We start from the raw sequence: 15,714 nt of genomic DNA, 5'->3' as shown, positions 1-15,714 counted from the left end.
AAAAAAAAAAAAAAAAGAAACAAATTTTGTCAAAAATAGTTTGCTGTGAATACTGGAAAAGTTTCTGAAATGAACAGACAGAATTTTGAAGGGTCATGAAGAATCTGTGGGATAAGAATCCCTTCCTATGACTTCAAGCCATAAATGGGAGGTCACTGACCATCGCACTTCTCCAGGATCTGAACAGTATCTCCGATTTCCAATGACAGGCCATACGGGACGGTGCCTCGAAAACTGGCAATAACTGTAAGAAATAATAGAGTATGTAAGGAGGCAATCATGTCAGTTAGAGCAGCTATACTGCTTACAATTAAACATTATTGCATAGGGAAATGAATGTGAGCCTGGTGTCATTTCACTTTTATATGTTTTAAAAGAAAATCTTTAAGCTCATATACTTTACCAAACTCCTGATCAAATAAACACTATGAAGATACATAGAAAATATAAGGAATATACCCCAGGTAGTATATAAAACACCAAGTTTATTGCCAGCAATATACAAAGGCAGTGATGTTGCTTGTAAAGGTCCTTGAGGGACTGTGGACTTTAAGCCTGCAGTTGCTTTCTCCCTCCAGGTGCCTGGCTGTGGTGATTAATAAACACATGTTGCTCATAAATGAAGATGACATCTCATACTCAGTACTAAGCTGGGTTGCCTAGAGTCTATACTGATGGGTTCTTTTCCTGAGACTGTAAACTTCAAAAGAAAAGGGATTCTGTCTATTTGCTCACTCTCATCCCGAGAGCCACACCAAGTTTACAGCATAACAGCAGTCGTTCTGGCAGTAAAATCAGTGGTGACATTTTATTTCCCAATGACTGAGACATCCTTAGGTCTCAACACTCAGCTGTAATTCCCACATTCCTTAGCACTTCAATACTTGCAATTGTGGGCACCATTAATTATAGATTAATGCTGTAGACAGACTGGTTTCAGAAACACTGCGCAGACTAAGGCAGAGATTAGGATATACCACCTACGGGAAGACAGGCACCTAGATTAGTCATCCCAGGCTACCCCAGGAATGACAGTGCGAATGAAGCTCAGAGATGTAGAAATAAAGAAAACAAATCAAAACACCCAGAGAAAAGGTTATCACCTACACACACACACACACACACACACACACACACACACACAACCCTTGTAAACTGAAGCCAATTTTTAACTTATGTCAGGGTGAAGGAATTTTTAAAAGGTGAAAATCTGAATTTTATTTATAATTTTGTTTCAGGAAATAACATCCAGATATAGCCCTAATCACCAAGCAAGTTTCTGCTATTTGGAGAATATATTCGAAGAGCCTGAGCAAACACATGAATCTGTCAAAAAAAAAAAAAAATGTACCAATAAATCAATGGGCTTTTAGAGATGTCTCAAGCCCTTTTATGATCTCAAAACAAAATTAACAATAGAAACAAAATACAGGAAAAAAAAAACACAACCCAAATTACTACAAGATAGATGAAAATAACAACACAGGACAAATTTAGAATACTTTATGACTATAGACAAACACTAACTCATTATGCCATTTTCTAATACCATAAGGCCTCAAAGTAATGTTCAAGAAAACATTTGCTTGAAATCCTGAGTTCATGTACCTTGAAAGATGAGTTCATATAACTTTCAGATACTTTTAAGAGAATGACCCTGAACAGACCATAGACTCATTCTTATTTAGAACACTCCCAAACAAACCTGTACTCAGATCAGACATTCTCTCCTCGCTGGCTAACAATATTCCTCATGACAGCCTTCCTTGACTCATGTGTATCCTCTCGTTCCACATTTCATGAGTGAAGGAACCATAGTCAGTCAGTCTCATTGTTTATGTTCTCAAGGTTTTGGGGAACCCACATCTGAAAAGTGCCATGAATATGGTGACTGTCTTCCAGTACAAATAGGCTGAGCTTTACCATGTGACCACAGAGGGGATGAATGTAACCATGACCACACTGCAAAATGTTTTAGTCTGAAACAATCATGTTTGTTTCATTGTTTAGAATATTATTTTAGCAGTGCTCAATTTTCTAGAATAAACCTCTGTTACTTGTGAAAATGCATTCCCTCAAAGAAGTTATTTAAACTGGGTTTATACCACATTTTATCTAATCTACAGGAATAACTCTCCCCCTGCCCCATCACAGTTCCCGAAGAACTACCAGACAGTATGAATTTAAATAAGCTTGATTGGTTTTCTCCTTTGTTGGCACCCCATGAAGCCAATGCCTTCATCCAAGCTCCCACAGACTCCATGTCATGAGTGTCTTGGCACATGAATGGAGTATGTTCAGACACATGGACCTCACAGATAGGAGGATGGATGAAACCATCGAGAGGTATTTCTACTGGACTCACACAACTTCAGAGGCCCCTGTCATAGCAGCTAACCAGGAAGTAGTCAAGAACAGACCATATAGAAGAAAAGCACTTTCAGGAGGGAGCTCAGGGCATAGCTCTTGCCTTTGCACTCTGAAATGGCAAGCCATTTTCAGTTTATGAACACGCATTGCTGAGCCCTGATCAGTGATCTTTATAATAATGTCTTTATACAAAACTATACTCATTATATAATTCTTATATAATTAGGGGCAGCTTTTTCCCATTTACTGAATATAGTGACACATGTGTCAGCCCCTTGATTTCTTTTATTTGTTCATCTTCCTATGAACTTAAAACAGCTACAAAACATTTTACCAAGAGCTTGCAGAGCTGCAGATTCACGGGCTCAGTACTACTGAGCATTGAGAATACAGTTGAAAGCCAATGTATGGATCATGTTCATTTTCCACATTTACAATGTCCAAATATTAAAAACCCTAAGCTTTCCTTTAGACTAGGATAACAAAAAAAAATAATTAATTATTTGGAATAAGAAATAGATATAAATTTCATTTATATTCATGTCCTTAAAATATTTAGTGCCAAAACACTAAAATATATAACACTGCTGTGGTGACAGAAATGTCCCAACCATGACAATATTGTCACAAACACTGTCTTTCCTTTACATAGTGATATTAGTTCAGTATACACTGACACTTTACTAAGATCTAACAATCTGCAAGAAATATTCTCAGATACAACTACTAAATATTTTCTATGTCAGAGGCAAAGGGAAGTTAAATCATGCTATATAATAGGGACTCATTTTTTAGGCTCAAGAATGCCATTTCTTTATGCAAAGAACAACAACAAAAATATTTCCAGGCTTTTAAGATGGGTGCAGAGAAATTCAATCCCAATGTTCTAGACTTTTAAAAACTGACAATCAAAACAAACAAACAAACAAACAAAGAAACAAAAAACCCTGACAATCAGCCAGGCAGTGGTGGCACATGTCTTTAATCCCAGCACTTTCGAGGCAGAGGCAGGTGGATTTTTGAGCTTGAGGCCAGCGTGGTCTACATAATGAGTTCCAGGAAAGTCAGGGCTACACAGAGAAACCCTGTGTTGAAAACCAACCAACCAACCAAACAAACAAACAAAAAAACAACAACAACAAAAACTAGATTACTCAAAAGTTTTTGTAAGTCAGACATGTAGCTGCAAACTGCAGACAATAACATATTATTCATCAGCATGGTCAAAGTAGTGTTTCCAATGACTCCACTTGCCACGATTCACTTGGAGACACACAAATGCCAACTGGTCCTATCCCATGGCAAGCTGACAATCTGAGATGATTAGAACATGGAGCAGGAATAAAAAGAAGGAAACTGCTTTGTCCCTGGTGACACAAAGGAGGGATCTCCTGTCTCTAAGACAGAAGTTTGCCTTCATTTTCCGGGTAAAAGAAGATCTGCAACTCATCACCAAATTGTCCTTTGAAAGGTCACATGAACTGACTACTTACAACACAGAGTAAGACACTGCTAGTCTCACGTTTTGAGACTTCACAGAACTGGATTTACTACCAAAATGCAACTCAATATCTTTTTTCTTTTTGTTTGTTTCTCAAACAAAACAGAAACATACTTTCAAAATTAAATACCTGACTTTAAGAGAGATAGCTATAAACTCTTCAGTGCCAATCAGAGACGGGGTGAGGCAGGCGCTGGCCGTGGGCCATCTATAGATTCTCATGCTCCTTAGATTACAGTTTGCACTGGCCTTTTCTCTCCCTGAATGTCTGGCTGGCTCTTGTTTTGTCATGAATATATCCATATGGGAGTTTCTTATCTTATATGGGGATCATGAGATGACAGCAGAAACGGGAGGGAGGTCTAAGTTCCTGAGGAACTTAGAAATGAGCTTTGAGGGTTGGGGAAGTAGGCCAAACAAAGTGGGAGCAGGATGAAGAGGAGTTGAATTCTTTGTGGTTACTTTATGTAATGGTGAACTGTAAAGAAAGAGGTCACCTCCACACATTCAAGAATTCCCTAGAGAAAACCTGTTGTGGACCTTCCATGATAGTCTCATCAAATGTGTTCCTGTTTCCCTAAGTTTCTGGGGCAGGAATTGCTAGAGGATAGAATGGGGGTATGTAGATTGGAGCTGTGTATTGGCACCTCTCCTATGGCAGGCAGAATGGAACTGTATTTCTTTATTCTATTTCCCTATGTCCTACTCAGGATGAATTTAGAAGCAAAGGTGTCCTGGTTAGACTGAACTGTCAACTTGACATGGCCCAGAGTCATCTGAGAGGAACTGCTTACAGTAGACTGGCCTGTGAGCAGATCTGTGAGGGGTTATCTTGATGATTCAGTGATCAAGGAAGGCCCTGCTCATGCTGGGTGGCACAATCCTAGACAAGTGGTTCTGGGCTGTGCAGAAACACCAGCTAACTATCAGCCTGAGAGCAAGTCAGGAAACATCATTTCTTGCTTCCAAGATCCTGTTTTGAGTTAGTGGCCTGACTTCCCTCAGGGACAGATTGTGAACTGGAAGCAAAAGATGAAATAAAAACCTTGTCTCCCCTCAGTTGCTTTTGCTCAGTGTTTTATCACAGCAACAGCATCAAACTAAAACAGATGCCATTATTGACTTAAAGGGACTTATAGCTGGCTATCAGTGTGACAGTATGAACATGGGAGGAGATGGAACACAAAGGTGTGAGAGGAGTGGGGAGGGGGAATCACAGGAAATGTAGAAAGAGATGGAGTGTTAGGTTTTGGGCACTTTTGATGTTTAACGTTAATACAGGAACAATGGATAAATGCTGCGTTCTAACTTCCACCCTCAGGCATGCTCCAAGTTTGCAGCTGCCTTCTTTCTGCCAATGGGAATCACAGGGACCTGCACATCTTAAGGGGGGCCTGAGAGATAACATACATAGTATACTACCAAACAGGATCCAGTTCTTAGCCCCAGTACGCAAGGCCAACATCTGGGATGCTTTAGACCACTCTATTCTAAGTGCAGTGACATTGAAACAACAGAAATGGACTGAATAACACTATTTCTGGTATTTCATAAGTATCATACCCTGGTCTTCAAATCAAATCCTAAAACTATCCTGTTTTTAGGCTAGTTCTACAAAGGATTTCAGTGTATTGTGTTTGTGTCACTGGCCTCAGAACACAAGGCAATGCAAAGTATGGCTTTGGGCAGTATGGTGAACACAAAAACCCTTCTAGCAATACATGGCGTTCTCTTGGCTATGGGAACAGAGGCATAAGGTAAGTGGCTGCCAGCCCCTGCTAGGACAGCCTCAGGTGAAGGCAGCTGAGGCCTCCCTCAGGTTAGGCCTCCTGGCCACAGAAGCTGCCATCCCACCACACCCAGATCTTTGTACTATAACTTGTTAAAATTCTGAAAGGACATTCCAGGTAAACTGTCGCTGGGTTTACATTTCAGTTTACATGCAGAGGCCGTTTGCTTCCTTTCCTCTTTTGCAGAGTGAACCCCAAGAATCCCTCCTGATCAATACCCAGAACCTTCATCATGCTCTGGGAAAAAGAACCAGAAGTAGGCGAGGAACGTACCTTAGTAACAATTATCTGGAAGGAATGAGTGAAATGTATTTGATGACAGTGGCACCGTGGTAGGAAATGAATTCACTGTACTCCCCACGGGAATGCAGAGCATTTGCTATGTTATTCATGCTACAATTGCAAGGGCACACATCTAAGTGGCTTAGCAATCACTGAAGGTCACAACAGAAACTTTAATTAAAGCTACCAGTTGGTACTTTTAGAAACAACTCAAAATGACAGGAAAAAACAAAGTTATGGTTTGGGACCACTACCAGCCACACAGGACATCTTAGAAGAGACTTTAGACAATTATCTCCAAAGCATTCTAGCACACTGGAAAGGGGCAAGATTTTAAACAGAGAGGAGGGGAGCTGGGACTTAACTCCCCTGACCCTGGGGATCTCAGCCGCATCATTGCCTTGCAGAGAGATGTCCTGAGAGTCCAACTGGAATATAAGAATTCAACTTAGGAGCCTGGAAGTAAATGTTGTGATTATTTTTCTACTAGAATTGTTAACTATAAATTTGGAAGCTAGATCTGAATCCAAAACCCAAAATAACGCTTCTACTTAACAGAAGCAAGTGTAAAACTATCTTTTATTATTTTAGCTTCTTAGAAATCATTCTTAGCAAGTTATGTTTGGATGCTAGTGTAAGCAACGTGAAAGGTAAAACAGAGTTATAATTTTTCTGATTAAAAAATCCATAAGGAATCTACTTTAGGAAATAATAAATTAACAGATATTTTCCTGACTCAAAAGCAGAGACATGTGTCCAAGTGTTGAGCTTTCCATATTCATTCCACTGCAATAGCGTATTACTGTCCAGGGGACAATAAAGCCTTCGGGACAAAAAGCAGATGCAAGTTACAGAAAACAATAATTGCTTTTCATACCACTTATGTGAATTTTTATTAGGTAAGTAAGATACAATTTTCCCACCATGTTTATTAAATCCAATACTCAAGTATTTGGCAATATACATGAAACAAACAAACAAACAAACAAACAGCAAACAGCTGCCTTTTCCAGAGGTTAGATGGTGAATATTTAAGTAATATTATGTGGAAGAGCCTTTGAAATGCAGAACTGACCAGATTCCTTGGCTTCACTGTAAGATGTTCATTTGTTTTTGCTACAATAAAGAAGAAGAACAGGATCTGTTCTATGCACTCTTTTCTAGTTTCTGTCCTCAAGTTCTAGATGCTCAGTGACAATACCTATATAGTGCAGAACATCAGCTTTGGGGGTACAAGTGAAAGGGGCACAGCTCCTACTGTCCCTCAGTACCCCCAAGAAGCTCTCATGGAATTGTAGGGGCCTCACCTCAGGTCAAAGCAGACCCTTAGCTTTGATGTTGTAAAGAATACCAGGACTGGACATCTTATAAAGCCAAGTCAATGATTTTATTAAAGATATTTTAATAAAGGCTTAAACATGAACTCTAGGAGAAAAAGAAACACCCAGAAGAAAATACAGGCACAGGCTCCTTAAGGGAAGGGTGCAGCAGCCACCCAGCATACTAAAGGAGGGATGGAGGAGGAGCAGTGTCCAGCACTCTCTCAATGCCTACCCCTGTGCCAACCATACCTCTGCATAAGCCTTCTTAGCAGTCACCCACAGCTACATAGTCCTAGCTCTATATAAGTGTTCTTGCTATCCTCACTTGGAATTCATGCTTCCAAATCAACCAGGGTATCCTCCTGAAGGAGAGTCCCCCCTTCCCTGACCCCCTACACACATCACCCTACTTTCCTTTGCACCCCTCCAGCATTACCACATACTACAATCTGAGTTTTAGGCTCTTTCATGCTCCCAACACCTAGCACAATGCCTAACACCCAGTAGGTCTTCAATAAATGTCAGCTGAAGAAAGAACAAAATTACCAAACTTGTAGTTTCCTCATGTTCCCAAATCCATATGAATGGTGTTAGGCTTTAGGAACAATGGGAAGAGAACACTCTGCCCATGAATATTAAGTCTGTAAGTCCTGAGAAAAAAAGCTTCCTCACTCATTTGTGCTCTACAAACAATAGCTCAGAAGCACACCACTCTTGTGCTGCTTGGATTTTTGCCATTTAATCATTTAATTTGGCCCTTCTCTTGCCCATTTAAACTATTGGTAAGAAATCGGGGTTACAGTCACAAAAGAACACACGTGGTATACACTCACTGATAAGTGCATATTAGCCCAAAAGTTCAGAATACCCAAGATACAATTCACAGGACACATGAAGTTCAAGAAGAAGGAAGACCAAAGTGTGGATGCTTTGGCCCTTCTTAGATGGGGAAACAAAATATCCATGGGAGGAGATACAAAGTGTGGGGCAGAGACTGAAAGAAAGGCCATCCAGAGACTGCTCCACCTGGGGATCCATCCCATACACAGTCACCAAACCCAGACACTATTGTGGATGCCAAGAGGTACAGACAGGATCCTGATATAGCTGTCTCCTGAGAGGCTCTGCTAGAGCCTAACAAATACAGAGGCGGATGCTCGCAGCCAACCATTGGACTGAGCACAGGGTCCCCAATGAAGGAGCTAGAGAAAGGACAGAAGGAGCTGAAGGGGTTTGCAGCCCCATAGGAGGAACAACAATATGAACCAACCAGTACCCCTGGAGCTCCTAGGGACTAAAGCACCAACTAAAGAGTACACATGATTTGACCCATGGCTCCAGTTACATATGTAGCATAGGATGGCTTTGTCAGGCATCAATGGAAGCAGAAGCCCTTGGTCCTGTGCAGGCTCTATGCCCCAGTGTAGGGGAATGCCAGGGTGGGGAGGCGGGAGTGGATGGGTGGGTGGATGGGTGGGGACACACCCTCATAGAAGCAGGGGGAAAGGGGATGGGATAGGAGGTTTTGGGGGGCGGGGATTACCAAGAGATGGGATAACACTTGAAATAAAGAAAATATCCAATAAAAACAAAAGAAATCTGGGTTAGTCATTTCTCATATCTTTATGTCTCTTGTAGCCCCTAAACTCAATGTATTTTCAGGGCTGAAACTAATATTTTATCAAGGACTGCACACAGAAAGGAGAAACAATAGTTGTTCAGTAAACCCTTCCAGGTAAAGGCAGGCTCCAATCCATCAAATAGCACCTTCATGTGTGGTTTCTCTCTCACTGGTAAAAAAGCCTTCCTACACCATGATTTCTACCAGTGCTGAGGTCTGTTAGATGTGATTACTGGTATTAACAAACTAATCAGCACTTTATAGTTTCCCCCTGAGAAGACCAGGTATCCTATGGAGAAGCACTAAGAGAATATGCAAATATACTCTTCCTCATCAAATTTCATAGGGTGCAGTGATAGCTCTTGCTAACAACCATAGCTAACCATTTCTAATTCTGATTTTCCCTGCACAGGGTTACTCAGACATAGCTGGACTCTTTGACTTGGAAGCAAAAACTACAATGGGTTGTTTTTAGAGTAAAAAGAATATGGTGAGTTTAGTCTTTATTTTTTTTTAAATAAAAAGCATAAATTGGCAATACTACCATAGGTATTCTTCAGATGGCCTATTCAACATGTATACAATCTCATTTGTATTAGAAAATTAAAAATATCAACTTTGTTTCAGAAAATTAAAGAAATAATAACTTAAAAACATTCTGCCCAAGGCTGAGGAGATGGGCCATTTGATGAAATACTTGCCACAAATGTATTAGGAACTGAGTGCAATCCTTAGAAGTCACATAGAATAGCCAGATACAGTGGTACGCACCTATAATCCCAGTACGAGGGATGTAAAGACAAGCAGATCCCTGGGACCTCCTAGCCTAGTCAGTGAGCCTCGGGTCAACAAGAGACACTGCCTCCCAAAAACAACATGGAGAGTTCCTAAGAAACAATGGCAGAGGTTGACCTTCAGACGTCATATGCCCAAACATGAATATAAGTCCACAAACATACATATACAAACATGGAACTATGACTCACAAACACAATCAAAATTTGAGTCTGGTTACCACTATGCAACATGAATTAGACACTACTTTCTTAAACACATAATCTGAGGATGTGTGTTTGGCAAAAGACAGTCAATATTTTAAAAACAAACAAACAAAGTTGGATGGGTCTTGTTATCGACCACAACCATCCTCAGCTTCAGTCAAAGCTTCCTGTTTTTGCTACAATTGATGATTTATAACGTAATCTTATTAAAGATAAATTTCCTGGCAATACTTAGGACCTAGTAGTCCTAATCATTTTGTACAGTAATGCTTGCCTTCAACAAAGACCTTAAGCCTTCATGATGTTTACAGCAAAAGCTTTAAACTGCTGCATACTACATTAGAACTATTAAAAATCATTACGATATTGGCTAGAGCTCCAGTGAGTTCCACCTTAGAAATGATAGATGCATTAGAGATTTTATGAAGTTTCTTACTTAAATCAGTGGCTCTCAACTGGCTCATTAAAACGTACTTAACTATAAGTAGTTGAAGTGTATTGAAAAGGAGAAGTGTGGAGGTGTCTATAGCTAGAGAGTTCCTACATGGAACATGTTCCACAGGAGAAGGCCTGGGACAGGCTTGCACTAACTTCTCAGCACTTCGCTTTGTTTCTCATCCATGTCAGGTGGCAGCAAAGCCTGACACACCTCAGCTTTGCCATCTGTACTGCTCAGAGACACCCTACACAGATAGATTATAAATGTGCCTGATGCTTTTCTGTCATTGTCCTGGGAGCACTGATCTCATTCCACAGGACAGGATCTACATAGCAGCCACCTGACAAAGGGGGCTGACGGATGGAACTGTCAGGCCTTTTGGAACCTGGGGCAAGCTGGAGCTCCTCTGTAAACTTGCAGAGTTTCAAGACTAGAAGGGCCATGCTGCGCATGAGATACTTGAAACCTGGGATTTACCTGACTTACAGTACCCAGGAGGTTAACAGAATTCTGTTATTTCTGTGTAATAAGTTCTCCATAAAGCCTTTCAGTTTCCTCTCAATCATTATTTTTTAAACAAAACATTATTAAATAAGGAAATGTTGCTAGTTTGTCATGAAGACCTTAATGACAAGTTGAGGCAAAACTCACAAAAATGTAAGCACTAAATCAAGGAGCCAGAATAAAAGTGACCATTACCAACTCAACATTTATTAATTATAAATGAACTTTTAGATCCTTCTTCCGGGTTTTTAGAGGACACCAGGTTTCCCTGGGACCCTGCTCTCTGCTTTTTCCCTCCCCCAACTGTATAAACCAATGAAGCAATGGCTTCACGCCTTTTTCTCACTTGTGCATCTCAGCTAACTATCACAATCTGGAGTGTCAGTTTTCTAAAGAGCTGGACCACTTCAGAGAGGACTTGTTAAAACTACCCCTATGCTCAAATGTGTCTTCACTGTTATTAAAATTAACACCTATAAATATCCTTTGTCCTCCTTTATGAAGTAAATCAGATAAGTTTGAAAATATCTTAAAAACAGACAATAGGGCTGGTGTTAGGGCTGAAAACAGTGGCTTATTTCACAATATGTTAATTAGGAACAATCCATCTACTGCAGTTCTCGGGTTCAGAAGACAATTTGCATTTGTTTTTATTTTTCTGACCATCAATTGAGGTAACTTCCTCTGCCTGTGAACTGAATCTGACAGTGTGAAAACCCTTGGGATTTTATGCACAAAATGAGAACTTTTTATATTCTAATTAGTGAGGAAAAGTACCCAAATATTAATAGGATTTTTCAAAGTTAAACAATTTCAATTTTTATAATGTAAATTTCCAAAAATATACCCAATGTACAAAATTTAAAGTGAAGATGGAATATACTTCTCCAGTCTGTGGGAATTTACAGGCATTTCCCCTACTAGAAGACTTAAACTTAAACTTAAGTGTAAACTTCTAAACATGGCTGGAGGTACAGGCTTGTAAGATATGACAACACATAAAGTATGACATACTTCTTCCGTTAATGACTACAGCTAAAAATACGTGAGGGCCTCCAGCATCAGTCAACATTAGTTAGGACTTAGGAGGCACTAACAGCTTGATAGCAAAAGTCATAGTTTCACTGTTGATAATACAGGTTAATATAGCAAATCCTAAAAATGAAAACTTAATTTCCTTCTATATATAATGAATATATTAGTATTTTTAAGTATAGATGAAAGAATTTGAGCACTGGGTAGGAACTTTCAAAAGAAAGTACGTTAAAATTCTAAAATTAGCACTTTCTTGTAAAATATAAATAAAACATTCTTGCCCTTAATCTACAATTAAATGAAATATTAATAAACAATGAAGGTACACCTTTTAAATGTAAATCATTTATTGTATGTGCGCATATATATGTGTGCACCTAACAATGGCATGGATTTGGAAGTCAGAGGCAACTTCTGGAAGTAGTTCCTCCTCTTCTACCCCAGTTCCAGGAATTGAACTGACATCAAGATTTTGCAATAAGAACTTTGAACTGCTAAGTTCAAAACTGAGGCTCAGAGGTCCTTCTTCCACATTTTAAAATTAATCAAGTTTTAATTTCTTTCTAACACACTGAATAACTGTTCATTTTAAAATCTTTTTTCATGAAGCTAGAACAGCAAGTCTGCTTACTAAAGAATGTAGCTTTAGTATGTGTTGGACTAGAGAGACGGGTCAGCAGTTAAGAGCACTAGCTGTTCTTCCAGAGGACCCAGGTTCAATTTCCTGTACCCACACGGCAGCTCCAGTGGATCCAACACTCTCACACAGACACACATGTAGGAAAAGCACAAACTCACACAAAATGAAAATAAATAAATCATTTAAAAATATAGCATGTGTTCTGCATTCTCTTTAAACCATCGACAGCTGAAAGACCATTCAGCTTATTTACCTAAGTGATAAACCAGAAGTATGTCAGGAAAATCCTTATGCAGGAAAATCCTGCTTCAAATGTGAGATGCAGAGATAAAAATACCAAACAGTGGAGGGAAAGACTTTCCTAGGTTGTATCTATTTGGTCAGAAACCTGGGAGGAATGGCTGAGGTGCCTATCTAACAGCACAGCAGTCCTGGTTTCTAGGTTCTCCCAGCATTGCTCAGTCCCTACCTGTTAGAAGATACAGCAGCATGTGTATAGTAGAGGATTGCAAAGTCGGTCATCAATGGGAGGAGAGGCCCTTGGCCCTGTGAAGGTTCTGTGCCCCAGTGTAGAGGAATGCCAGGGCCAGTAAGTGGGAGAGGGTGGGGTGGCAAGCATGGGGAGGGGCGAGGGAACAAGCGTTTGTTCTTGTTATTTTTGTTTGTTTGTTTGTTTGTTTCTTAGAGTGGAAACTGGGAAAGGAAAAATTATATGACATGTAAATAAAGAAAATATCTAAAAAAAAAAAAAAAATGGTATAGCTGACTTACGCCGCCTTCTAACCTAAACTTCTCCAGTGTCTGGGCTACACTTCCCCCAGCTGCCCTTTCAGCCATTTTGGTTATGCTGGTCCTTTTCTTATCCTTTTAACCTTTTATCCTCCTGGCTTCTCTGTCTCTTTCCCCTCTCACCTCATAAGGCCTGGTTCAGGGTCCTGTTCACTCTGGGCTCTCCCAGAGGTCTCTGCTTCTGGCTATTCCCTCTCTCTCTCTCTCTCTCTCTCTCTCTCTCTCTCTCTCTCTCTCTCTCTCTCTCTCTCTCTCTCTCTCTCTCTCCCCGCCCCCTCTCTCTCATACCTACAAATAAACCTTCTCCTCCACCACCTAGGAACACACATGCCCTCAAGGATTTGATTTCTTTTTTCATTCAGTAATTCAGTATCTGAAGCTCTTCAACCTATTTCTAGAAGTAGGACGTTTTCTCAGTGGTCTCTCTGGCATATACAGGATGCAAATAGGACAGGCTAAGTGCTCACCACAAAACATGCATTAAATGCTAATATGTTTCTGTCTCTGCCATGAGATTGAACTTTCTCTATTTCCTGAAGCCAGGACAGGAATAGATTGTTGTCAGTTTCCAAAGACTGGGTGTCCTGTAACATGTCTGGCTCCTCAGTGTATCTCAGCGTGAAATTCCCAAGATGAACAAGATCAGCTCCATTCTACCCCTCAGCTGCTGCAGGTCCTTTCTTCCTCATAATAGTAAGGCAACAGGACAGTTCAGCAGGAGCCCTCGGTGCTTCCATCTACTCTGCAACTTCACATTGGACAACTCTCTACAAAGTTCTCAGTCTTACATTGGTCTAAGGAAGATGGGTAACCGTTCATCACTTCTTGAAGACGGATCCAGCTTAAGTGAGGATCCCTTGCATCCTTCAATCCAAAAAGTATAAGAAGGCCACCAGGCCATAGTTGGTTTTGCTTTCTGTGTTGAAGGATAATTGACACCCCACAGGCAAAAGGCATTTAAAAATGTGGTTGCTTCAAGGCACAATGGCATAGCTTTCTGTCTGGAACCCTGGCATAAGACATGATCTGATCCTGACTATCATTTGTAATTTCTCAAAATAGCACCTTAAACTTTTTCTATATTTCCTCAAGCATTTGCACTTTATTCAAGTGGAAAAGATGTAAGGATGTTATCTCCACAGATTAGCTTCCTGAGGCTTTAGGATCTTTGCAAAGCATACTTTAAAACGTCAGAACTCTTATCTAATCAAAATGGACACCTGTCCCTCTATAGTCTCACTACCCGCTCCACTCAACGTGTCCAGGATAAAGTTCAACAACCGGAAATAAGAAGGTAGGTTGCTAATCCACATCTGCTTCTACAGATGGGCAGTGTATTTACATGTTATCATTTCTATTTTTCACTCCCAATGACTTCCTAGGCCACCACTTACACATCATTATTGCTTTAGGAGATAGCAAAGCCCAGGAGACAACCCGTGTTTTTACTTCCCAGACAGGCTTGCTTACTTGCCAGCAGATAGCCATAAAAGTGAAAGCTTTCATTAGGAAGACCTTATTTTATAAAATCCTTAGACTGTCTATTAATATAAGAATTAGAAGCTGAAGAAGAGTTTTACTGTAGGCAATTGAGCTTGAAAAGCAGAGAAAGCTTTCCCCGTATGTGCATAGATTCCTCCTGCAGTGTAGAGAGAAAGACAGAAGAGAAAGGGTGGGAAGGAGGGTAAAGAGAGAAAGAAGGTAAAGAGGTACGGAGGCAGGTGACAAAGAGGCATGCCATAGAGTTGCATGAAAAGGTCTGCTTCATATCCCACTGCTCAAGTTCTAAGAATAGAGGAGCAGAGGCTAAGGTCTAGGGTCTAGAAACCTCAAACCAGTGAAGTGTGTGTTCTGCTGAAAGGATCTCTGTCTCAAGCTGGAGTTAATAGAGGAGGCTTTGACATGCTTTGTATGTTGAGTCTCCTCCCCAGACATTCTCTGCTTGAGAATGGATCGAAAGGAGCTCTAAACACGTACCCATGTTCCACACCAGCCCTGGGCAGGATGGAGAGTCCAGCTGGATTCTAGAGTGTTGAGAACCCTAACTACAGCTTAGTGGAAGGTCAAATGAGAAAGAGAGATGGCCTTAGCCTTAACCATATCCATATCAGAGAGTGAACAGTGGCAAAAGCTGATGCTCAAAGCCAATGTGTTTTTCTCTTACAAATTCTTTTAGTCCATAAATCAACCCTCTAGATTTAAACCTTAAAAAAAAAAAAAAAAAAAAGTAAACTGCTACCAACATAGATCATGAATTCTAATACACAAACTTCAGCTGAGCTCTGGTTTGTCCAGGCTTCTGCTTGTTAGTCAGTTCTATTTAACACACTCGAAGAGAGTAACACAGACATAAAATAGTACAGTATTCATGTGTGCGTGTGCGTGTGTGCGTGTGTGTGCGTGTGTGTGTGTGTGTGTGC

At 40.3% G+C, this 15,714-nt stretch overlaps 1 protein-coding gene across 7 annotated transcripts in view; it reads right to left on the bottom strand.

Moving 5' to 3' along the window:
• Dock4 (dedicator of cytokinesis 4) overlaps nt 1-15,714 on the bottom strand; it is a 411,188-nt gene that overhangs the window by 226,051 nt on the left and 169,423 nt on the right. For all 7 annotated transcript variants that reach the window (XM_031357369.1, XM_031357376.1, XM_031357375.1 and 4 more), the window contains exon 2: nt 161-244. In XM_031357369.1, coding sequence (XP_031213229.1) covers nt 161-244 — 84 coding nt within the window. The remainder of the gene's footprint in view (nt 1-160; nt 245-15,714) is intronic.

Source organism: Mastomys coucha, unplaced genomic scaffold (genome assembly GCF_008632895.1).
Source record: "Mastomys coucha isolate ucsf_1 unplaced genomic scaffold, UCSF_Mcou_1 pScaffold6, whole genome shotgun sequence".
NCBI classification, from domain to species: Eukaryota; Metazoa; Chordata; class Mammalia; order Rodentia; family Muridae; genus Mastomys; species Mastomys coucha.
This window is presented reverse-complemented; position numbering and strand designations above follow the sequence as displayed.